At 39.3% G+C, this 26,234-nt stretch overlaps 2 protein-coding genes across 3 annotated transcripts in view; one reads left to right on the top strand and one right to left on the bottom strand.

Moving 5' to 3' along the window:
- Nucleotides 1–19,118, top strand: part of XRN2 (5'-3' exoribonuclease 2) — a 92,073-nt gene extending 72,955 nt beyond the window's left edge. For both annotated transcript variants that reach the window (XM_004376422.2, XM_023731396.1), the window contains 4 exons: nt 1,532–1,659; nt 11,269–11,332; nt 15,998–16,136; nt 18,546–19,118. In XM_004376422.2, the coding sequence (XP_004376479.1) occupies nt 1,532–1,659; nt 11,269–11,332; nt 15,998–16,136; nt 18,546–18,611 (397 nt within the window). In that variant the 3' untranslated portion in view covers nt 18,612–19,118. The remainder of the gene's footprint in view (nt 1–1,531; nt 1,660–11,268; nt 11,333–15,997; nt 16,137–18,545) is intronic.
- Nucleotides 19,119–25,348: 6,230 nt separating this feature from the next.
- Nucleotides 25,349–26,234, bottom strand: part of NKX2-4 (NK2 homeobox 4) — a 1,279-nt gene continuing 393 nt past the window's right edge. The window contains exon 2 of the mRNA XM_012555577.1: nt 25,349–26,206. Coding sequence (XP_012411031.1) covers nt 25,349–26,206 — 858 coding nt within the window. The remainder of the gene's footprint in view (nt 26,207–26,234) is intronic.

Here is a 26,234-nt window from a genome sequence, read left to right as displayed (position 1 = left end):
CCATAAAAATCAAACCCATTGCTGTCGAGTCGATCCTGACTCATAGCGACCCTGTAGAACAGAGTAGAACTGCCTCCAAGGAGCGACTGGTGGATTTGAACTGCCAGCCTTTTGGTTAGCAGCCAAGCTCTTAACCACTGTGCCAGTATAGAAGTACCCAAAGCCACTAGTCTTAAATTTTTGCTTACCTACTGCTTGAAGTGAAATACACTTTTCATTGTTGCTTGAATTTGCATTTAAATTCAACACTACTTACTGAAATTGAGTATATTTTGGTGTGTTTATTGGTCATTTATATTTTCTGTCCTGTGAATTTCTGATTTTTATCCTTTGTCCATATTAGCTATTGCGTTGTCTTTTCCCTAGCTATGGAAGAGACTTTATATATAGAGAGAGGTGACTTTGAAACAGTAACAGGCAAAGATGGGATTAAAAAAAGTAATGTGATGGAGGAAATATTAATGAGGTATTATCCATGGATTAATAATGATAATTCATAGATAGTATTTCTAAATTATAGGAAAACCTTAAGATCCAAAAGCAATGTAGGCAGAAGATCACTATCGGCATGTACTTTATAAACGAGTATTACGAGTGGCACTGTGGTTAGTGGTTAAGAGCGCAGGCATTCAAATGCCTTTTCCACCGCTTAATAATTTGTGTGAGTTCCTGAACCACTCTGGGCCTCAGTTTCCCTATGTGTACAGTGAGTATAATAATTACACCTACCTCATAAAGTTATGTGAGATTAAGTGAGCTAATAATGTCTGTCTAGCACTTACGATAATTCCTAAACACTATGTAAATGTTAGATGTTATTCTTGTGAATTTTAGAAAGTTTTCATTCTTTTTAATAATAAAAGAAGCACACACCAATTTAAAATACTCTTGATATCTTTCTGCATTGTTTCAACAAAGCAGCATGGTGCCACTAAACAGAGTTCTGAAAATACTCTTAACCTTTGATCCAAATTCCTACTTCTTAAACATAAAGTTATACACCCAGATATATCTAGTGCATGGTAATCTGTAATAGCAAAAACTGTGAAATGTTTTAAAGGTGCTAAATGAGGGAAATGATGTAGTAAAATAGGAAACATCAACACTGTGAAGTATTCTGTAGGTATACATATTGTAATTATGAAGACTGAAGAAAGACAGGGAAGTGTTTGTTATAGTAAGTTAAAAATAGCAAGGTTAGAGTAGTATTGTGTACAGTGATGGCAACAGCTGGGTTCTTGAGGACAAAAACTGAAATATAATGTAGAAAAAAAGAAAAACAGAGTAAAATTATTTTTGCGTAATGTAATTCGTCAGCGTTTACGTGTTAAGAGTCTTGGTCTGACAAGTGGACATTTGCTGTCACCATTACCATTGTGTGTGGTTTTGAACTCTGTTAACTATTCATTTTCTTTTTGTTACATTAATCAGTTAGTGAAGCGATCGATTTGTTTAATTTGTGTCAGTTGTGATGTGATGGCTATATCTGTAAATAATTTTTTTCTGGTGTGTGTGGGGCATCCTTTTACAGCCATGTGATGCCCCGAGGCTCAGGAACTGGGGTTTACAGCAATGCCGCACCACCTCCTGCCACCTACCAGGGCAGCTTATACAGGCCCCTGTTGAGAGGACAAGCCCAGATTCCAAAACTTATGTCAAGTAAGTTTTTACTAATTGGTTATTTTATGTGCTAAATTAAATACAGTGGAACTTGTGAGAGCTGCAACTTGATGGAAGTGCCTTGCTTTTCCGGGTCTTGCAGGTTTTCCACCTTTGACAGGATGTGGTCTTACCACTTTTCTGTCACTTGTTTTAGTGGAAAATATTTGAGTTTTCCTTCTGGCAAGTTTTCGCCTTACACGGGTTTTGGCTTTTGCGGGTTTTACTTCCTACAGCAAAGCTTGGTATGTAATCTTCATCGCTAAAAAGATTTGTTGCATCAGTGGCAGACACAGTAGGCTTAAGAAAAAGGATTTAGGAGAGGTGTAAGAGAATACTGAAAAGTATTTTTATCTTGACTGTACATAGTTAATTGAATTAGGTGAATTGGGTTTCTTCCTTATCTTCACTTATAAATCTGCTTCTGAGTCAGCTACGTGCAGAAAGAAGTATGTAGAATTGATTGCTGTTCCTTCCATTAATACAGTTATTTAGGCAATTAAATCACCACTTATTTACTTGAAAGAGATAGCAATATCCCTTTCTTGATGTAAGTTGTATCTCAGTACTACCTAAGAGAAAGCTAGGCATTGCTTCAGGTGGGAGTAGACCTTTAACCCTGTGGTCCTGTGAAGACTTTGGCTTTCCCTGACCCCTCATAACTTGTTTTATGGAAAGTTCAGAAATATTAACCATAAAATAATTACAAGGCATTTGGATTGCAGTACAAAAAAGCGAAAACTGTTGAATGTTTGCATTAATTTGAGATTGTATCCCCACTGAAGGTTATTTTTGAGCTCTACGGCTGTGCCCATTTATCGAGGAAACATAAGTCATGTGCCCAGTTCTCAAAACCTCTTTCTTCATGAAGCCTTTGCTTCTCCCATTCCTGGTTGTCCGATTGCTACCTGACCAGACAAGGGCAGCATTAGGGAGGAGAAACGGTGGGCAAAATGCTAAGTTAAATCTGGGCGTCGTATCGTTTAAAAATTTTGTTTTTTCTGAATATTTGAAATAGTTCCAAAAAACAAAATGAAAAAATATATATACTCTCTTGCAGAGAGCTCTCAGACTCTTTTTAAACTAAAGTTGTAGTTATCAATGAAAGTATCAGATGAAAGTGATGATTGTTGGGCAGTATTTAGTGAGGACCTACTACATGCCTAGCGCGGTTGTCGTGATAATTAAGTTACAAACCGTTTTTTAATCTGAAGCCCAAATTTTGTGTAGATAGTACAAAAGAAGAAATAGGTTCTAAAGGTCTCATTTTCTCAGGGCCCCTTTTTTTCAGTGTGTTGTTTCTCCTCTCCCTTCCTTCCTTCCTCCCTCCCTCCCTGCAATTGAGGGACTTTGCTCTAAGGCTTAAAATTAATGACATTGAATGGAATGTTGTTAGACTCCATCATGAAAACGTTGGACTGCAGTGGTTTTATTCTGTTTAGTAAAGCACAGAAGGGGTACAAAGTTTAGTGGGCCTGTGGGGATCTGCTTGGTGCAGTGGTTTAGCTGCTTTCCCCCAGTATTTAGCAGATAACATTTCCGAGTATTTCCGTATGTATAATATGAAGCCATTTACATACAACTGGAGAGTCTAATCACTTTGAAAGAGATGTCTGTGCCCTGAGATTTTACCAGTAAATGGTGAAAGCATGTCCAGCTTATTTTTAAAGCCAGCTATTTAATTTATTGACACATTCCTTATCAGTTCCTTTTATAGCTGTTTTTCCATATAGGAAAAAGAATTGAGATGCAGAGTGCTAGTTGTTGTTGTTAGGTGCTGTCAAGTTGATTCCGACTCATAGGGCCCTATGAGAACGAAACGCTGCCTCGTCTTTACCATCCTCACAGTGGTTAGGCTTGAGCCCATTGTTGTGGCCACAGTCTCAGTCCATCTCATTGAGGGTCTTCCTCTTTTTTGCTGACCCTCTGCTTTACCAAGCATGATGTCCTTCTCCAGGGAGTGATCCCTCCTGATAACATGTCCAAAGTATGTGAGGTGAAGTCTAGAAGCATCTTTGCTTCTAAGGAGCATTCTGGCTGTACTTCTTCCAAGACCGACTTGTTCATTCTTTTGGTAGTCCGTGGTATATTCAGTATTCTTTGCCAACACTGTAATTTAAAGGCGTCAGTTTTCTTTGCTCCTCCTTATTCATTGTCCAGCTTTCACGTGCATATGAGGTGATGGAAGACACCATGGCTTGAGTCAGGCACAGCTTAGTCCTAAAAGTGACATCTTTGCTTTTCAGCACTTTACTTAGAGAGGTCTTTTGCAGCAGATTTGCCCAATGCAATGCGTCATTTGATTTCTTGACTGCTGCTTCCATGGCTGTTGATTGTGGATCCAAGTAAAATGAAATCCTTGATAACTTCAGTCTTTTCTCCGTTTATCATGATGTTGCTTACTGGTCCAGTTGTGAGGATTTTTGTTTTCTTTATGTTGAAGCGTAGTCCATACTGAAGGCTATAGTCTTTGATCTTCATCAGTAAGTGATTCAAGTCCTCTTCACTTTCTGTATGCAAGGTTGTGTCATCTGCATATTGCAGGTTGTTAATGAGTCTTCCTCCAATCCTGATGCCACATTCTTCTTCATATAGTTCAGCTGATCAGATTATTTGCTTAGCATACAGATTGAATAAGTATGGTGAAAGGATGCAACCCTGATGCACACCTTTCCTGACTTTAAACCATGCAGTATCCCTTTGTTCTGTTCGAATGACTGCTTCTTGGTCTATGTATAGGTTCCTCATGAGTACAGTTAAGTGTTCTGGAATTCCCATTCTTCTCAGTATTATCCGTAATGTGTCATGATCCATACAGTCAAATGCCTTTGCATAGTCAGTGAAACAGAGTGCTAGAGGTAGGTATAAACTTTGTGGGTGAGTTCAGCGAATATTTCTCAAGATGCTGGTTATGAGGAATTTCTTTTAATATCTCTAAGACTTTAAAATTAATTTCTGATCCTGATAATTTATACTCTTTTTTTTTCCTTGGTTAGTTTTACTAGGGGTTATTTAATTTTAGTAGGCTCCCGTCACACCCCACCCCCAGTGAACCAGCCCTTGGCTTTGCTGATTTTCTTCGTTGTATGCTTGTTTTTTATTAAATCAATTTCTGCTTTTGTTTGTCTTCATTATTCCCGTCTACTTTCTTTGAGATAAAATTACTCTTCTTTTTCTAATTTTTTTGAGATGGAGACTTAAGGTGATTTATTTTCAGTCTTTCTAATACACCTACCTCTCACTTATTGGCTATCTTGTTATCAGACATTTTGCATTTACAACAGTAGTAAAAAAATCTACTGTCTGACTGTTTTGCACATTAACAACATATGTCTGGCAGTAATGAAGGCCGAGGTGAGAGTAATGCTGGCTAAAGTTAAAGTTATGTGTCAACTTAGCTGGGCCATGATTCTCAGTGGTTTGACAGTTCTGTAATGATGTAATTTGGCAGTTATGTAATGACATAGTCATCCTCCATTTTGTGATCTGATGTAGTCATCCTCCATTTTTGCATAACACCGATTTTTGCATACCGACCTGGTCTTTGGAACCTAACTAGGTTGATAAGTGAGGAATGGGTGTATATCTATTTCAGTGCTATAAATTACTCTCTAATTATGACTTTAGCTTTATCCCACAAGTTTTGTGTCATATATTATCACTTAATTCATGAAATTTTCTGACTTCCATTGTGTTTTATTATATGTATCCATGATTATTTAGAAAGTATAGTGCTTAATTTTCAAACATAGTACTTTTCTAATATTCTTTTAAAAATTTATTTCTATCATAATTCATCTTTAAATTTCTAGAAATATTACTGCTGGATCAAAACATGTATTGAATTTCTAGGCTGTTGGTTAATACCACCACATTACCCTCCAGATAAGAGTATACCAGCTTACATTTGCTATAGCAGCATATGAGAATGTCACAACTCCACCAATACCAGATGTTATCTTTTTTTTTTACAAGTTCTTAAGTTCTTGCTAATTTATAAGCAAGGGATTTTATATCTTTGTTTTAAGATATGATTTTTAAAATGGCTACTTTGATAATATTCTTACCTGACCAGTTTTTCTTTCATAAATTGGCTGTTCTTGACCCTTGCCGACTTATTAATTTGGGTGCTAGTCTTTCTCTTTTTTTGGAAGAGCTTTTAGAAGCTCCTCTTAAGCAGAAGAGTAAACCAGTGACATCTTCTTTCTTAGAACCAGGGCTTTGTTGGTTGTGGGACAGAATTGGCTGTTATTCTAGTTAGGGGGAGAGATAATGAAGGTCTGAGTTAGTCTGTGGCAAAGCAGATTGAAAGTTGAGAAGATGAGAGGGGGAGGGGCTGTAGGACTGGATAATTGAACGTGCAAAGTGAGAGAGAAAAAAAATCAAGATGACTCTTCACATGTCCACTGTGGACGCCTGGGTGACTAGTGGGGCCTTTAACAGAATTCGGAAGCCCAGGAAGATGCAGAAGTATGGAAGAATATAATGAGTCTGATTTTTATTGAGGTTGAAATGCCTGAAAGACATGGAAGTCATCTGCTGGTAGTAATACGGGTCTCGTACTTGCTCAAGAGAGAGGACAGGGTTGGAGAGTAATTTGGAAATCATCAGCATATAAGCCAGAAATAGAAAAGTTCAAGAAAATGTTGGACAGGTTAATGAATTTTAATTGCCCTTGGTTATAAGAGAAGCTTGGAGTTACGAGGTTAGATTTCCTAGAAGGCGGCGGTGTCATTTCACAAATCGTTTCTTGATACCTTTGTAAGAGAGGTGTTAGGTAAATACTTGACCTGATGTAGAATGTTCATTAAGGGATAGTAAACTGGTCATAGTTGTACCATAAGCCCAGACAAATGCCAACTATCAAGAAAGAAAATCCCATGTTCTGGGATGTTTTCCTCAGTAGTCTTTACCATGGCTCAATATTTGATTGGGTTTTCATTTTCTTTTAGTTTACTGTCTTTAAGAGCTTTCTGGCATATTTATTTTGTAGTCTCTTGTGACCTCCAGATTTCATATTTATGAAGAATTAATCCCTGCCCATCTTGCACTGGAGAAATTATTTCTTCTTTCTTGCCGTAGTTCTACTTTTAGACAGACTCGTTCTTTCCTATCCATCAATCAGTCTGTTTGTACCTCTCTTTCTATATCCTGTTTTAATTTTTTATCTGACCTCTTGTATTTATATTATCTTTTAAATATTAAATATTTTTGGATACTATTATGCTTTCAAAAAAGAACAATCAAATATTTTCACCATAACTTTTTATTTTCTCCCCATAAATCCGGTGTTTGTCAGAGTGTTTACTACCAAAGTGCATATGTTACTTACTGCTTTTTTTGTTTGTTTGTTTTCCTGTCTCAATTAGATGCATGTAGCAATGTCTGTTCTAAACTTTGGAAATATCGAAAGCAGTTTTCAAATTTCTAATTCTGTCTTCTTGAAATCCTAAGTTTCCGAGTGTCCTGATTGAGAAGCACAGAAATAGAGGCTGGTCCTCCTGAAATAAAACGAACATGAAGGGTCACCTCAACCAAAAGCACAAGTGTAGGTGAAATTGAAGGAACCCTAGTGTACTGGTTGCAGCCAGTGTTGGTTCAGTGGGAGAATTCTTGCTTTCCATGCAAGAGATGTGGGTTTGCTTCCCACCCAGTGCACCTCAGCCCAGCCACCATCCATCTGTCTGTCATGGAGGCTTGCATGTTGCTGTGATGGTGAACAGGTTTCTGCAGAGCTTCCAGTCTAAGATGGACTAGGAAGAAAGGCCTGGTGCTCTACTTCCACAAAATCAGTCAGTGAAAACCCTGTGGATCATGTCTGATCCTGTTGTGCATGGGGTCACTGTGAGGTAGGGGCTGACTCTGCCAGCAGCTAACAACTGACAAGCGTAGTGGTTAAAGAGAACATAGCCCCAGGCTTTCACTGTGCCCCTTACTATCCATGTGTCCTCCGGCAAGTTTTTACCTGGGCCTGGGGTTTGTCATCTCTAAAATGGTGTAGATAGTACTCACAGGGCTCTTATCTAGATTAAATGAGTTTAAATTGTTAAGCATGTAAAACAGTCCTGGCACAGTAAGTACTATGAAAGTGTTAAATAAATGTTAAAAGATCATCTTTCCTTTTTATAGTATTTTGAACGTTAAAATTTGGTTGAAAATAGTTTTAGTAAAATTGAGATCTAACCTGTTTAATCAGTTTTTAAAAATGTGTTTAGTATCATGGCTATTTTCTTCATGTGGTGTGAAATTATGCAGTTTTAAACTTATACACTCTCTGTCAGGTGTCTGCTGTGGTTGTTTTTGGCTGATGAATAATTGTCCGGTACTGATAACTTGGTGTCAAGTACAGCCCTGAGTACTCAGTGTGAGTAAAAGCATTTGATTTGTACAACCCAGAGAACCCGATATGTGACTTCTCTTCATTTCAGTCGGTAAACTTGTCAGTTAACTGCATTTCAAAAGTGATTTTTGATTAATGCAATCTAAACATGAAATCTTTTCAGTGATTGTCACACTGATTAGGTAAATTGTCACTTGAGGAGTTACTGGTGAAGCCTTGGTTCATGTGGCCTTAGAGCTGTAGAAAAAGGAGGTTTTTAAAGACCAAAGGAAAAAATTAACTCATTTTTCCTCCGCGTCTGTACCTTTCTGAAGTGCAATTCACTATCTCAGAATTTTTTTCTCCCTCTCAAATGGATCTTCTGTTAGAGCCATACAAATGAATGATAATAAGTTTGTTTTACCTTCTACTTCATTACTTATAAACCAGGAAATGTTTCTGCTTTATGAATACTTCAGGGCTATATATATTGCTCAGAACCACATGAAGAGATTTGTTTAAAGATAGCCTTGAAATTTTTCTTTGTTTTTTTTTATTTTTCCTTTTTGGATTTGAAGGCAAAAGATGTTCTGCAAAACAGAACAACAAGAAGAGCAACAAAAAATCTTAGAAAATTTGCTTAAGTTTTAATAAAAAATTATAGTTTGTTCACATACCGAGTTTATTTATATGAAAAAAATTTTTTCTGGAGGTGAGAAACACCAGAAGAGAGAGGAGAGGCACCTGGTTTACTGGAAGTGATAGAATAGGGGATTTCACTGTGTTTCTAGACACTGCAGGGTGGACTATTGAGATGAGTTCTCCCTCAAAAAAAAACAAACAAACTTTGTTTAGACTTAATGATTTTTTCGTTCAAATTCTCCTTAGAGATAGAGGCGTGCTGACTCTCACAGAGCATTTTGAATCTAATGAACATGTATTCCTGATGGTGATGACTTTCTCTCTGTTTCTAGGGGGGAATAAACAAGCTTTTTTTCTGCCCTTATTTAAAAAAAAAAAAAAATAGGGTAAGTTGCTCCTGAAGGTTTTTCTTAATACAGGTGTGTCTTTTTATTATCTTCATTTCATTTTAAATGTGTTAAGAATCCATTTTGGAAGCATTTGTAAGTACCATGGAGAGTGTGTATTTGATGATGATACCATAGATAAAGAAACACCATGGAACCAGAATCATGAAATTAATTCTTAATGGTAAAAAGGGGCGAGTTTCAGTGTCACCACAGCTGTTCTGGGGATGTGAAGTACAAAGCTGGGGATGGGGGTCTGAGTGAAATATGCTGTTTTGACTTTTGTTATATTAACCAGTTTTGTATATACAAAGGCACCAAAATAAAATACTTCTGGGAACATTTTGACCAACGCTTACTAATTTTTTTACTCAATCTGAATAGACCAGTGAATGTCAAGTTAAAGTAATAATCAGAAAAAAATGGCCTAAATGTTGATTTTACTTTCAGTAGATTACTTTCTCATAAACAATAACTCATTGAAAATAATATTACATCCAAGTAAATGTATCTTAAGTTTTTTCACTAGAAACAAGCTACACTGATTAGATGATTGCCGTACTTATAAGCATTTCTGGTTTCACTTCTGATTATGACTCACTTACAGTGTATAGTTTGTAAAAGTTACCCCAGGTCTAGAATAGGGACTTTTCCTCCCTCCTTTTCTGTGGTTTGTGTGGCAGTGAGCTTCCTGCGTTTCCATTCAGGTTTTGAGCATGAACAGAAGGTGCTTGATGACCCGCAAGCACGGGAAACCTCCTCAGCATTGTTACTTAGTTTGACTTCTAGTAGTTCGGTTTTTAAAAGGTAAAGAACAGACTTAATTCGTATTGACTGGGGCTACCACCTTTCTTTCAGTTCAGAATTGGGTGCTGTGTGGAAGCAGTGGTCGATAAAGGGCTTGCCTGCTCCTTCCCAGGGGAGACGCTCGTGACTTGCAGAGATGGAAGCCCCTCAAGCTCCCAGCAGCTGAGGGAAGAGTGAGGAAGGCCCTGTGGACCTGCTCGGGGAGCAGGCTCTGTGTGGGAGTGGCAGGCTTGGTGCTGAGCATGGCTGCTCCCTGGGCGTAGTTTGTCCACGTTTAGAGCACTGTTCAGCCTGGCAGCCTTAGCCTGTGAAGATGGGAAGGAATCCCGGATCGATAATATCCTGTTGTTTCACCTGGGAATCCTTGTGAGCAACCAGATTTGAGGGGACACCGCACAGCCTGACTTGCTCCAGGTTCTCCTTTGTGGGTTTTTTAAAAACACAATTCTACTTTTTTTTCCAAGTAAACCAAGATTGCCTATTTTTGATTCCTAAACCAGAGATAAGCTTTCATTTCTTTTTTCCTTTAAGAAAGTAATTCTGAAAAGGATGTTTCTAGTTTGTGTTCCCATTAAAATGTGAGCCTGAATACATTATGGTAAGCCTTGTTGTCCTTGGGCCTCAAGAGTCTGGGAGGATACTGTCCTCACACGGTGAGCTCATTAGACAACTTCTGGAACCAGCTGTTTTAATTAGGCCACATTCAGACCCCGCTGAAGGGCATCCAGGTGACTGTGAGCTGGAGACTGGGCAGTGCTGACTGAGACTGATTTGCTTAGGCTGCTCTGGCCGGCACTGCCAGTTAGGCCTTCGTGCATCCTGCTTACTGATTGGTTGGTTTACAACTGCAGCCAGTTGTTTCTTGTACTTAGATGCTGTTGCTGGTTCAGCTTTGTGTTAGGGGGTAAGGTTTGACTCTCAGGAAACAAGAGAGAAGTCGGTCCCTTTATTAGCACATCTGCCTGCCTGGCCTGTGTGGGGAGGTTGTGTGTTCTCTGATGTGGGTCACCATAGCTATGTAAGCCGGCGCTCCTTTCCAGTTTACATAGCTAGATCAGACTTACTATTCATTTAGTTTGTGTTTATGGAAAATAATGAAATCCTCTCCTTTTGCACAGCATTTAAAATAAAAATGTAAAACATACATATACCTCTCCCCACACACACACACACACACACACACACACACACACGTGTGAGTGTAATGGTTAAGATGACTAAAATTATGTTTTGTTATTAAAGGAAAAATAATAAAATAACAAAAAATTTGCTGATGCTGTTGGTTTCTTATTTTTTTCATCTAGGGCGTGTGTAATTATGTTCATGGCTTGTTTGACTTATATACACAGTCTCAGTTTTTTTCCCCCAAGAATTTTTCATATGAAATGTGGGAATAGTTGAATAGTGATTGTTTTTAAAAATCTTCTGTTTAAGCCTTCCATGTTTCTTTTGCAGATATGAGGCCCCAGGATTCCTGGCGAGGTCCTCCTCCCCTTTTCCAGCAACAAAGATTTGAAAGGTAATAAAAGCAAACATGATTTTAAAATATTTTCCCACATCAACATTTGGGGCTTACAGGCTTTTTAGAAACTAAATGTACTCCCCGACCCCCCCAAAAAAGAAAACAATTTCTCTTGCACCTGTCCTTCAGGAAAATAAAGGTTAACACTTCGAATTAAAAGATTCATGTTTATATACTTCCCTACTTTTCTTGGTTCTTGGCTTTTATTTTATTTGAGCTTTTGAGTTGCCCTGAAAAATGTAACAAGAGAGCTTAAAACTGTATTGGGTTTTGGACAGGCTAAACAAATTTCTTTTTAGAAGGACTGTGCAGCTTAATGAGGCATAACTAATGGTGTTCCACTTTTATCATTTCTGTGCCGGCAACAGAGCATTAGCACAGACTGACCATTGATTCTTGCTACAAACCTCTTGAAGTCCTAATCAGCTTCTTTGGTATAACTTTTTCAGGGCTGACAAGCCTATTGTAGGGCAGTGTCACTGTAGGTCAGTAGTTATTAGTTGCCACTGAAAACAGTTTCTCTAACTACTTAAGACTGAACTGAATTAAACGCAGAAGGGACTCAGAAGAGGATTATGGGATCTGCAGTCTAATAAGTACCATGGAACAGAAAGAATGTGACATGGTTTAATAATAAGGGATGTTTTACATGTGTTCCTTCATTGATAAGTTGTGTGCTTGTAAGTCAGATGGACTCTATATGACAAGACAGCTAGCTATGTTAGAATAATTATATTAGCATCTGTAGAATAATTTTAAAAGAGCAGCTTTAAAATGCATCATTTTATGCTGGCTTTGCCAGTATTGGTAAATGCTAAAACGAATTGAGCTCCTTTGTAGTAAGACTTCCTTTTTTGCCTTCTCATTTCTAATCTTATGTTCCTCTCGCCTCTGCTTTAGCAATCTCTGATCTGATCACATCTGAAATGAATAAAGTGTTTTTATAAACTGGGTTATAAATGCTGCTCCCCTTTTAAGAAAATTCTGAAATTCTTTAGAGATTCCAAAACTTCATTTCATTGTTTTCTTCGAGAAGATGAGAGGAACCTTGTTACTCAGTTGTTTAGTAATAGTATCAACTACTTAGTGCGAGCTGCATGACTGGGAGTACCTGTATTTGTATTTGGTTTCAATATAAAGCACACAGAATGTGCAATTTATCAGCCTCAGAATAGCTTCATTTTTGAAGCAAGTCAGTAAAGGCTAGTTTTTTTCCTAAATTATCTACTATCAGAAATGATGTCATTTTAAATAACAGTCTTTGTGCATTCCTTTTGTCAAGTTTGATTGTAAGACCTGATTTTCCCACCTTGTTGCTCACTGCTTTCCCATGTTAGTAGTAAAAGCTGATATTTATTGGCTACTTAGGAAGTGTCAGCACTGTGCTAACACACTGTGCTAATAAACATGACTTCATTTAATCCCCCCAGCAATCCTTTGAAGTCGATGCTATTATTTTTACATTTTTACAGATGAGAAAACTGAGATACACAAAAGTTCATTAGCTTACTTAAGGTCACTCTCGCATATGATTCTTTCCTAAGAAACTTTTCACTCAAACAAAATTCATCAGGACTACTTACTCTGAGCATAATATTATAGTTACAAAGGAAGAAAAGGACCTATTTCCTACTTTTGAGGCACTCTTTCTTCAATCCAAGCATCTATTTTCCTTTCCTTTCCTCAGTACAGATTAGAAGTTGACCTATGATCGTCATTTTCCCTTCTGTTGCCCTGACATCCGTCATTTTTTTGTTCTTTTTCTGCGGAAGCTGAGTACTGACTGACTTTGTGAATCTAACAGATTAGGGACATGTTTTATGGGTGTTTTTGGTTTAGTTCTAGTTGTTTTTTTTGTTTGTTTCAGTTTTAGTCGGGTTACTTAAAGTCATGCCTTATGTGAAGGCTAGTAGGATTCTGTCTTACAAGTCTAGAATCATGATCTTTTAAGAATCATAGGGAAAACAAAGTTTCAATTTGGCCATCCTAAACTTGTCTGTTAGTCTGTTAACAATAAGCAGATATATTGTATCAGTCATTTCTGTAGTACTTGTCAGTCTAACCATTCAGACCTTAGAAGACACAGAGGAGAAAATATAAGCTTACAGTCATTCTGACTTTTCCTGAGATGTCATAATTAATAAGTAGTGGAATTCTTACTAGAACCAGATGTTACTGACTCTTAGTTCATTACTTTTCACATCTTGAATGTTTGATCGAGAACTACACTGTTTTTCTTGAATAAATTCCTACTTTTTGATAGTACTTATAATCAATATATTGATTTGATTTAAAAATACAACAGAAGCATCCCCCCTGGCATCCCTAACCAAAGAAAGACAAACCCACTACCATCAAGTCAATTCCAACTCATAGCAACCCTATAGGACACAGTAGAACTGCCGCACAGGGTTTCCAAGGCTATAATCTTTACAGAAGCAGACTGCCACATCTTTCTTCTGCGGAGCAGCTGGTGGGTTTGAACCACTGACCTTTTAGTTAGTAGACGAGCACTTAACCACTGTGCTGCCAGGGCTCCTTAAAGAAAGACGACCTAGTATGAATACTAAGCAGAGATGTACAGCATTTGAGTTCCCTTGGTCACTTGAGTTCTGCCCGATTGTGTTCTGTCAGCGGAGGCTTCCTTAAGATGTGTTAATCTCAACGCCAGCATGCAAAATCTTAAAGTGTATTTTCCTGGGCAGATTTTAGTTTGTAATTATCTGCAGATAAATACAGTTAATATAGAAATATGATAAGCTTGTGGAAAATAAAGGCCTTTCTGCCAACTGAAGGTACAAGAAGTTAGTACGTGTTGCTCCTCTTTCAGTCTTTCTGCTTGATTTTAATTATTAACAATGTTTATCATAAATAATTATCCTTGTCAAAAATATCATTAGTAATCATTTCAAAGCAAAAGGAGAACTGTGTATTTTTAAGCTGTGGCTTTGTTGCTAACCTAGTTTTAAATTGCATTTATAATGTATAATATTCATACCAGCAGAGTTTCCTGAAACTCATCTGAGTGAGTTTTATCATTGTAAAACTGAGAAAAAGAACTGATCGTAGTTAACCCTGTGTGTGAGTTGCGTTGTTGGCATGTCAGTGTTGCGTTAATGGGCCCAGTTTTGTGGAGCCGGCTTGGTCACAGCACAAATTGTGGCCCCTTGTGCCTGCGGAGACTGGAGGAGGCGATCTCTGTGCCGGTGTAGACCTGTTCTCGCTAAAACACGTTTGTCTTAATAATGAATCCAAGAAGTAATTAAGAGCCCTAAACATGCATTTTCTTTCCGAGATACGGACATAGTTTTAGTTCGAACCACTTACTTAAAAGTCATGTTATTAGAGCTCTGATTTCAGCACCAACTGTGAAGACGGCGGTGGCCTTTCTGGAGTTCTTCAGAGACCTGTTCTTAACCTTCAGGCCGTCACACAAAAATAGTCATCTTGGGGTTTAAAACAGAAGGCACGCTGCAAATGAAGGGAGGAGAATGGGGGCCAGAGAGGATGGATTCAGGCTTGAATAGCTGTGAGAAGAATGCATTGTCCAGGAGCCCAACTTTAAGCTTTTTTCCCTCTAAGACCTAGAAAGTGAGATTCATATGCTGGTATGGTTATAGCTGGTACCAGCTAGTCAGGACTTAAAAATTTAAAGTATTGTTGTAATTCCTCCTAACGTCTTTTAAATGGCCCTAAAAAGCTTCTAATGTTTAAAAAAAAAGAAAAAAAAAATTGGAGAATTTTGCTTATTCTTTGTAGTTACTGTTCTATAATATGGAAGTTGAAGAAAATGCCTCAAGGAGAAAGTTGTATCTTTAGAAGGCATGTCTTTGCTATATTCTTTGTGTGACAATTTTTAATTAAGTTATGATTTAATACGTTATACCTGTTGCTTTGTATCTGCAGAGTTAAAATAGGTACTTGAAGACAATTAAAACATTTCTTTCGACTAGTAATCTGGGACAGCAAACTGGGTTATAATAGCTGTTGAATCTGTGTTCCCATGTAAACTGTACACCAAATGCCAGTCAGCCCATGCCAATTAGTGCTCATGTTGCTAGGTCACCGTGGTCAATTGAAAGCTGCATCAATAGAACTTGAAAAGGTTTCCTCCTGATCAGACCTTCTGACATATTGAGCAGAATAATGGATGGGAAAAAACAGCCAAGTCCCCTACCCTGGATTCAAAATACTCAGCAGTAAGAATTCATTTGCCGCCTGCAATTAACTAGAAAGAATGGGCTCCGAGAGGGAATCTGGACGTTTTTTAAAATAAAGCCTTATTCTCCTGGGTTGTACATGTTTGTTTATTCTTTAGATAGCATTTTAAATGGAGCCAACTTGGTGATCTTGGGTCCAAATCTTTAAGTGACTAAAAAGGAAATTTCACAGTTGAAAATGAGCAGAATTATTTTTTGAAAGTCAGATCTTCTGATTCAGTTGAGTTCAAACGCTTTTTAATAAATGCTGATACTTCACAAACATGTTAGACTACACTGGATATAAGGGACATGAGGCCATTTGGATTGGATACTTTATATCTCATACAACAAATCCGGGCAAATTGGATTGTCCTAAAATTTGGAGATGATGCCTGCCAGTTCTAGGCTTTTTGCTGTTTAACAGGCTTGACTTCTAATGCACACGTGTTACTCTCCACAGAGGTGTTGGGGCTGAGCCTCTGCTGCCATGGAACCGGATGCTCCAAACCCAAAATGCAGCCTTCCAGCCAAACCAGTACCAGCTACTAGCCGGGCCCGGTGGGTATCCACCCAGACGTGATGATCGAGGAGGGAGACAGGTAATGAAGTGAGCTATGGGATGAAAAGCTTACTGCTCACTTTGTAGTTAGACATACCTCTCGAAACTCCATATTCTCTTACAAACATCTGTGGCTAAGATACTGATAGAATAGCTCAGCTGAACTTGGATCCATTATTAAAAATGGATGTAGGGTGAGTATCCACCTCACTAATAGGTTATACCTTGATGATGTGAAGAATTTTCAATCCAAAAAGCCTTTTAATCATGGCAGTCAGTGATATTTAGCACAGATACAGTCACCAAAACACATTGCATTTACTTTAAGGATACTCTTTATTTAAATAGAAACTTAGATCTCCCAAAAGAGATGATAATTTTCTGGAAGCTGAAGGAGTCCAACTTTTCAGCTGTTGTCTTTGTTCATCTTGGAAATCTCCTGACTTGATTCAGCCAATATCCTTCCTCGTGGAAAGAAGAAGTCTCTCCCTAATAATTTCCCACTAAACTTAAACAACTATACCATTGAATGAGTGTAATTCCTAGACAATTTGTAGATGTAAGCTTTGTCGGTTCATTTCCTTCTTTGTAGCATGCAATTTTAGCAGTGTTTAAAACTGAGCTCTATTTGACTTAATCTCCCCCAGCAATTTGACACCCTGGCCAATATTTACGTGCTCTTTAATTGAATCCTTGCCAGAGAACAGGATTGGAACGCTGTGGTTCAGAGTATGTGGTGGTCATGGCTGCCTGCAGCAATGTGAAGTGGTTTTAAATTGCTTACCTGGTGGTGTGTACAGCTCTCTGTGGTGCTTTGCATGTTAATTTTCTAACTCATGTTCTTGCCACATAGTTCCTTTAAGACCTGTACTTCTATCTGCCTCTGGTAGATAAGGAAAATCCTTTTTATACTTTTTTGGTGTATTCTTACAAGTCTCTGCCTACCTTACCTTAATCACAAATAGTTAATGCCTTTTAAAAGGATTTTGTTATAGTTCATTAAAATAAGTTCATAGAATTTTGGTTTGAATACTGTCAACCCCAAACCTCTAAAAATCTTATCAGTAGATGAGACTTTAGGCTACTACAGTCAAGATGAGACTAGGCGTTTTGAGTAATGAAGATGTTTGAAATGAAGACGTATTTGTAGCTTTAAGAAACCTTGGAGAATGTTTAGTGCAGTTACCTCATGTTCCAAGTTAGAAACTGAAACCCTAAAACTTGATATAGTTTGGCAGTTGTATGAGCCGGGGACTCTGACTCCCCTGGACTGCTGACCCCAGTTCATTGTTCTTTACTGCCTCTTTCAGAGGAACTCTGCTGTTACAGGAAGCAAAATTCTTACTCACTTAGAAGATATAAACTAACTGGTAAATTTACCATTCTTTTAGGACCTTTTGGAAATGGACATCTTTTTCCCACTCTTTTCCACTGTGATACATTGTATTAAATCAGTTTTTGAAGCACTATTAAATTGCAGAAGTTCCTTAAAACAGAATTATGACGCCACTATATTTAGTGAAGTTTATGTAATTAAACAAGGCCTTAGCCTACATTGTGACCTTGATGGTCTGCACATATTCATATTCTAATTTAAACTGCTTTAGTACTCTGGCAAAATGAGGGAGTTAATTTCAGAATCCTAGAGGCCTAGAGGAGCCCTGGTGGCACAGTGGTTAAGAGCTCGGCTACTAACCAAAAGGTTGGCAGTTCGAATCCAGCAGTTGCTCCTTGGAAACCCTATGGGGCAGTTCTGCTCTGTTCTGTAGGGTTGCTGTGAGTCAGAATCGACAACGGGTGTGGTAGGTGAGAGGCCTAGAAAGGGAATTATGATGGAAAGGGTGTCACATTTATCTTGTGTTTATGTTTGTAAACATACTAGGATATGTTGTGTCACCAATAATTGATTATATAATAACCTACTGTGTTAGTTAATGCCCTACTGTTTATTGCTAAATAAAAAATCCTTATGGTTAATTGCTCATCAGGTGATAGGATTTTGCAAGCTCTTGCCTTGCTTAAGGAAGTGACTTTCCTAGCATAGTGTGTCTGAATATGATGTGGGCACCGTACCCACGATGGGACTTGAGTTATTGCTAGGGATGGTGGGGAAGATTGAGAACCACTGTTCTATGCATTTTGTTTACACAAGACACGTAACTGTATTTCATTTGTGTACATTTTAGGGAAGTTCTTAAGTGGTTGTTAAAGCTTGTTTCGTTTGGTCAGTTTTCAGTGATGGGCATATGTGCTAGTGTCCAACTTTGCAGCAAGATTGTGTAAAGCTCTGGATCAAAAGCACCTGCTTGTGGAGACCTTCCACATGCTGTGTGCCTTTAAGATATATTCAGCTTCCTTATGGTGTGTTTTCCCATAAAAATGAAAGATTCATTTCTTTGCAGGGCTGTTAATCTAGAAAATAAACTCTTTTTCTTTTGTTTGTTTTCAGGGATATCCCAGAGAAGGAAGGAAATATCCTTTGCCACCACCCTCAGGAAGATACAATTGGAATTAGGCTTTTGTGAAGCTTTCCCAAATCCTTTCATGGTTCTACAGTTTTATGCTATTTGTGGAAAGGAGATTTCTTTTCTGAGTAGTAGTTTTTAATAAAACTGCCATACTTTGTGTATTTCTTTTAACTGTGTATATTTCTACTGATCTGATCTCACTGTTTTATGTTGCTTTCCAGAGATGTGCATTGCATAATACAGTGAATCTGAATTTATTATTGCTTGTAAAACACATTTGATGAAATAGGACTACTGGTTTTTCACTATGGTTAAAAATCAAACCAGCTGTGGATTTCAAAACACAGTGTATTCTAGATCATTTAAGATCCATGCTGATTTTTAATGCATAACAATTAGGTATGAACTCTTAAGCTGGAACCCTCAGCCAACCAGAGTATATACATTTAAGACATACTTGTTCAGTATTTCTTTGGAAACATTTCATTAATGTACTTGTCTTATGAAAATTTCTGGACTTTAGTTAAAAAAAAATAAAAACTTTTAAAACTCTGGTCTCATCTATGTGTGTGGTTTTTTTTTGTTTGTTTTTTTAACAGCATTTCAACTTGAAAATCTTGGCCAAGTATGTTTTTTAAATCAACTTTTTCAGAAAACAATTCATTTCTACAATTAGATGTCAGAAGCAAATCAGTGGAGAGGTGGACTTTAAGAGGATGTGGTCAACAAGGCAGCCGAACAAAAACTTACTTTTTTTATAGTAGTTTGTCAGCTATTGATTTGGCTGATTATAAAATCTTTTATGAGACTATGTTTCTACAGATTTCATGAAAAATAGTCTGTGTTCCTTAACATTGCTTTTTTAACATTATTTCGTAATAGATTTCAATTTGCACCCTTTTTCCTTGGTAGCAAGTGTACCCGTAATCCCTTAAATTTATGTTTGGAGTTCACACACACAGTATCATGCATTCTCATTTGATTGTCACAGCACATGTAGGCACACATACAAAGCCTCTTGCTGCTTTGTTTTCCATCCTAGCCTAAGATTGTAAGATAAGGTTTCTCTTTGACCTTCAGGTTTAGGACATTTTTGCTTTAATATTCAACTGAAGCACAATTGTTAGTCTACATGGGAAAAAACCCCACCGTAACCTTGAATACAAAGGTATTTTGAAACTACTGAGTTCATTGCAAGTGATTGGTGAGCAGAGCAGGATGGGTCATTTATGGCTGACAGTCTTTCTACTAGAAATTAACAACCCAACTGTTACATCTCACCTTCTCTCTATATTAAAGCGATAGTGCCTTCTGCTGTTAAATTTCTCTGCAGTTTATCTTCCAAGTATTAAAAATGTGTACCCACCTAAGTAAAGTATTACAAATTCCAAAACAGCCCACAAATGTCTTACTGTGTATAGCTTTCTAGGTGCCCCAAATCTACACTCTTACTTTTTTTTTCTCTCAGACCTTTAGTTTTGATGTAGTTTAGTTGTAGGCTATTATTTAAAATAATCCGTTTCCGGCTTGGCTTTTTCACAGCCCCACAGGAGGGTGCCAGCTAGCTGAACCCTCACTTCAGGGCCTTGCTCCGCACCTTCCCCCTTGCTGCCTTCTCTCACTGTTGTTCTCCCTCGCTTTTCAACTTCTCCCCGCGTTTGAATCCTCCAAAGATACGCCCTGCTATTTCAACAAATACTTTTTATAGCTTTAAGTAGAATATTTATAAATATCCCTACATATTCTGATGCAAAAATAAAGCCAAAGGGCCAATTTTAATTAATTGCTATCCATCCTATTGTCTTTAAACAGGGCACATTTTTTTCAGAGTCTCATTTTAAGATTTTTAAAAATCTTAGCACCTGAAAACCAGCCTATTGTGGCGCTAATGGCCCTTAATGAGCATTTGTTTACCCTTTAAAGATCAAATGGCGTAATGTATATTAAAGTACAAAACCGGCTCCAAGCCGGTATTAGCTTGCCATTTAGTGTTACACAGGCAAATTAGGAGTAATGACCGATAAATTAATTTTCGTGCGACGACGCGGAATATCGGGACCTATCGGGAGCCGACCGGGCTGGGCCTGGGGGATCCCGAGCTCCGTTTTTCGCTGTCTGCTTTGGAGGTTGGGTGTGTCTCGACCAGGCACGGCGACTTGGCCACCAGGAGCGGGGTGGGGGTGGGGGCGGCACCGCGGGGACAGACGAGCTGCTCTTCAAAGTCAAGGCGCTAGGTCCCCGGCCACCGTTTCTCTCCGGGCGGCCTCGGGGCAAGCGGGGCGCATGCCGGCGCTGGGTGCTCCGCGCCTCGCGCCCGCGCTATGTCCGGCGCGTCCCGGCTGCAGACCCCGCCGCCCGTCCCGGAGCCCCGCGATCTGCAGACCCACCCTGGAGCGGCAGGCCCACCGTGGAGCGCCGGGCCGTCGTCCCCGGGTTCTCTGGATGCAGCGCTGCAACTTCCCAACCTGCGCAGTTTCAGCGTCTCAATTCCCTGTACAAATGCAAACATCGAATGTGTTAGAAAATTCGGAACTTTCCTTCGAGGCTGCCGTTTTAAATTCTGAGGTCTGAATGTACCGAATTTAGCTATGCCTAGAAATCTAAAATCTAGACATTCTCCGAAAAGTCAACTTTGATTCCTCTTTGGCAGGCGGCAGAGTGGTGGGCTAGCGCCTTCTTGCTAGTCGAAGTCGCCCTCCTGTCCCTGTAATGGAGCTGCGATCCCGCTGCGCTCTCTTCCTGGTGATCGACTGCTCTACTATTTCTAACCAGGAGAAAAGTCAACAAACCAATAAATTCTCCACGCACTTTTCCTCCCTCAGGGTTAAGGTCAATACCTGTGTTGCTTGTTTCCCGATATCTTACTTACAGAATTAGAGCCAAGAGAGAACATGCTTCAATTTTTATGTATAAAATGGAAATACAACTATTTCACTACTGCAAAAATAGGCTTAGATTTAGACAATTCTAGTGGTTAAATACTTATTAGCAGTCACCCAAACAATCACAGAAATAAGAGGTTACATGGGATTCCAAAACTGAAAAGATACTTCATTCAATTGCAAGTAAACATTCAATTTAGTCAAAGCAAAAACACACAAAACCAAAAAACCTCTCCCAGAAGCTTCCATTACCTGCAAACTTAAAAATGATAAAAATAAAAGTGACTTGAAATCGCAAAGTTATTGCAATACTTACTGGATAGAGTAAATTCCTGACAGGATGTAGATGTAGCTCTGTCTGGACATCTTATCTGAATCTTCCCCAGATGCTCACAAATTCTTACTGGCAGTAAAAGGCTATTAATTTACTTTTATAAAATGTATCCTACTTCGCTGTCCCACTGGGATTTCAAATGGAAAGCAGCAGTGTTTCAAAAGCTGGACTCAAATAATACACAGGGTTTTTCATCCAATAAATAACACACAGGGTTTCTCACACGAAACAACTGGGGAGTATCATCCATGCTTTGAACTGCATGGGAAATTTATGTTGCCACCACATAATCTATTATTTTCTCTCATGCACAAATTCATATTTAAAAATCCAATCAATGGGTCTTTTCTATGTATAATTATGGTTTATACATTTATTCTGAATGTCTAAATCATTAATATTCAATGCAGTTAATGGGGAGTCCTGGTGGTGCAGTGACTAAAGGAGAGGTTGGAGGCTCTAACTCACCAGCTGCTCCACAGGAGAAAGATGTGGGAGTCTCTTTCCATAACGATCACAGCCTTGGAAGCCCTTGAAATTGCAAAGTTATCGCAATACTTACTGGACAAATTCCTGACAGCATGTAGACGTAGTTCTGTCTGGACATCTTCCTTGAATCTTCCCCAGATGCTCACCCCAATTCTGTTAAGTATATGGAAGGTGCTCACATTTAGCAGACTGGACTGAGTCTCTGATTTGCCTTACATTGAAAGTAATGACTTCCTAGCAGAAAGGAGATTGAGCACAACACTCGTGTTGACATAAATCTGACCATTAGGTTTTAGTTCTAAGCAAAGCCTTAAATAGAAGGCAACTGGTTTGCACTCCCAGCCTTCCATATACAAATTACTCTTCTCATGTCCTTCAAAATTACACACACTCACATACCCAATACTTCAATTTACATCCCAATACATTACAGAAAAGTACCTGCAATCTCTGCCGTTCTCTGAAACTTTGATTCTGGGTTTTGATTTCTGCTCTTCAATTGGAAAAAGCAAGTCAGATTGTTGTAAAAACCCAAAACATCTAGAAAAATGTCGCATCTGCAGAGTTGGCAGTTTTGAAACTAAGTTTTGCTGTGGCCTCTGCCAAACTTTGAGAGGGCTTTGTTCCACTCAGCCCCTGCGGCCAGTCCTCTCCCTTGGTTGTGAAGATACTCATCCTCCTCTTCAGTTAATGAGTTTCACCTAGTCTGGCCGTTTGTGTTTTTATAAAAAGATCTGCAAAGCACTAATTGCAAAAGAAGAAAAAAAAGGAAAAAAGCCCTTGTTTTGTATTACTCAGAACCTGAAATTCTATAGTAAAAACATTTTCTATTTTAACGTTTCAGAAATCAAATCTCCTAATTTTAGGATGTGCACACAACTCCTCCAGTACTTCTCTGGGTATAGAATGTTAAGCCCTCTGCAGGAATTACTTCTGGCTTGGGTCCTTTACTATTTAACAGAAAGTTGAAAGAAAAAATATATGCCCACATCAAATAAACTTTCCAAAAATATGGATAAAGAAAATTGTTTTCCTTAATGAGCACATATTTTTGATAGAGAGTTCACTTTGTCGGTCTAAGGGGTTCTTTGTTCTGGAAATAAATTATCAAGGAAAAAAAACTGTCCATGAGGATTCATTTTCTTTAAATGTTATGTGGTCCATAAACTATTATTTTTATAGTTTGTAAAAAACAAAAAAACAGTAAACCACGTGGACTTTTAGAACGTATTTTCTGGGAATCAAATTGAAATAAACAAGCGTTTAGAAATTTGGCATGTCAATAATAGTTATACTAGCTTGGTTCGAATTTCTAAAGTCATTCATTTGTATGCAAAAACCCAAGTTGGGAGGATTTTCTGCAGAAGTATTGTACCATTTTCAAACTAATTTTTCTGCCCAAATTAGTACTTCTTATATAAAATATTTAAAAAATTATATCTCATTTCCCAAAATGCATTCATGGTCCTTTGATAAAGGGTGACCCCATTGGTTGCATAACATTTTTTTTTTCTTCCTGTGAAAGGGACTGGAGTTATTTTTTTAAAAAATTTACTATAAAAACTAGAGAAAGCAAAATTTTAACTTCTAAAATACCTTTCTTATGATTCAGTTTGCACATTCACAAGCTAAAACAATGAAGTGAAATACAATAGTTCAGCTCCAAACTGTAATTCTAAAACCACAAATGTAAAAGAGGTTTGGGGTGTCTGGAAACTATTTGTTTTGATAATTTATAAATCACACTTTATCCATGCTAATTTATTTTTCATTAATTTTATAAGCTCATGTTCTTCAGATTTCTTTCAGTATTTGTATTCCAATGCTGATTGTTTAAATCAGTAAACTGAGCTGTGTTACCACATCATGCCAACTAGTGTAAAAGAACAAAAACAAAACACCTACACGACTTAATGAAAAAGAAAGGCCCACTTGACTGTTAGAAAAAATTACTCAAGGTTCTTTTAACTTATATTTAAATATCGATTCAAAACATAGGAAATAGAAATTGGCATATTAAAGTGTAGATACATTGTACAATAAACAACCAACAAAATCAAGGCTCAAGATCCTGAAAAGTTCTAAATATGATGGGAAAATTATGACTATTTTAGTTATTCTTTAAGTCCTGATTACAATTCAATAAATCGCCTTATTCTCTTTCTTCTTCTTGATGTGCTTTCAAATATAGATTAACTGATGTCCGTTTTTAGCAATTTTACTTGCTTATTCTAGTACTTTATCAAGGTATTCAAATCCAAGATAAGAAAATACCTCAGGTATGGTAAATAATACAGCTACAGAAGGATGGGGTATATTTATTTTATCAGTTCATTTTGGGAGACCAAATTCCATATAAAAGTAGTTTACAACCCTCTTTTTTATGATGAGCAGCATCTCAGAAAACAAATCCTTTTAGGATAATATACACACACATTTGCCAAATGATCAAAACATTTTGAAATCAGCTGTAAACTTAAAAAGCTGTTATCAGTCCATATGACCAATATTTTGATTATTTTTATTCCATTTCTCTATTACCTAAATGGCAATAATTCCTCTGTGATAATGTTGCTAAGTGCATGATCCACCTTGAGATACAATTCAATTTACTTTCAATCGAACATTAATGAAATTGCACTTAAGGGGGGGGGGGGGCTTTGAAAACTAATCTTCCAAGATAAATTCCACTTCAAAAGGAGTCATCATTCAAGCTGCGTTGATTTTTAGAGCTACAAACACCAACGAAGTTTCCAACTTTTAAAACTCTGAGAGCTTTGGTTAGGAACGTGGTGGAGATGGACTCGGCGAGCTTTTCGCTTAATTTAGGAAATTCTGGAAGGAGGTATCACCAACTCAAAGCCTCGTGGGGCGATGTTACATTATTCGGTCCGTGGGGCTGTGGCTGTCCCCCACCCCCAGCAAAGAGGGTTAGAGCCTGCTCCTCTCCAAGGCCCCTTCGTTTTTGAACGCCGTTTACACAACGGCCAGCTTCCGCACGGTTCCCTCAACCGTTTTCGCAGTTTCTTGCAGACCCTTCCGGCCGCACGCAGGACCCCGCCCCGGGGGGCCCGCACGGTCACCACGTCCTGCCATAGAGCAGGTTGGCACCGAGCACGCCGCCGCCGTAGTCTCCGGCGGCCGCGTCCAGGGCCGCCAGACCACCCCCGGGGCCGTGCAGAGCTGGAGGGCTGGGCGACAGCTCCTCGAGCTCGGGCGCCGGCGTCGGGGCCGGGGGCTGCGGGCCAGCGTGGCCCGGCGTCGGCGTGCTGGCGCCATTCTGGCACGGCTTGCCGTCCTTGACCAGCACAGGCACGGCCACACGGCGCGGCGACGGCGGCGGCGGGCCCAGGCCGCCCTCCTGCTGCAGCTGCTGCGCTGCCTTGTCCTTGGCCTGCCGTTTCATCTTGTAGCGGTGGTTCTGGAACCAGATCTTGACCTGCGTCGGCGTCAAATGGATCATACTGGCCAGGTGCTCGCGCTCGGGCGCCGACAGGTACTTCTGTTGCTTGAAGCGCCGCTCCAGCTCGTAGACTTGCGCTTGCGAGAAGAGCACGCGGCGCTTCCTTCGCGGCGCCGCCGCGTGCAGTGGGCCCAGGGACTTGGCGGCGTCCGCGATGCCCGTCAGCGACCCCATGCCGGCCACGTTGACGCCTGCCGACGGCCCCATGAACCTGGAGACTGGGCCCAAAAGACAAGGCCGTTGAGCGCCAGGCCCGCCCGCTCCCGTCGCCGCCCCGCTCTCTTCACACCCACGGCGGCCACAATGCCGCAGAGCCCCTGGTCCCAGACCAGGTCCCCGGACCCTCCGCGCACCCAGCGCGCCACCCGAGCCGGGACTCAGGACCTTGCGCGCGCCCAAGGGCCCCAAATCCCTCAGCTGCCCTGGGCCGGGCCCCAGGACCCCGCGCGCGCCCCGGGACAGGCACCCCCTGGGCTGGGTCCCCGTACGCCCCGCGCGCCCC

Source organism: Trichechus manatus, unplaced genomic scaffold, assembly GCF_000243295.1.
Source record: "Trichechus manatus latirostris isolate Lorelei unplaced genomic scaffold, TriManLat1.0 scaffold00042, whole genome shotgun sequence".
In the NCBI taxonomy this organism is placed as follows: Eukaryota; Metazoa; Chordata; class Mammalia; order Sirenia; family Trichechidae; genus Trichechus; species Trichechus manatus.
This window is presented reverse-complemented; position numbering and strand designations above follow the sequence as displayed.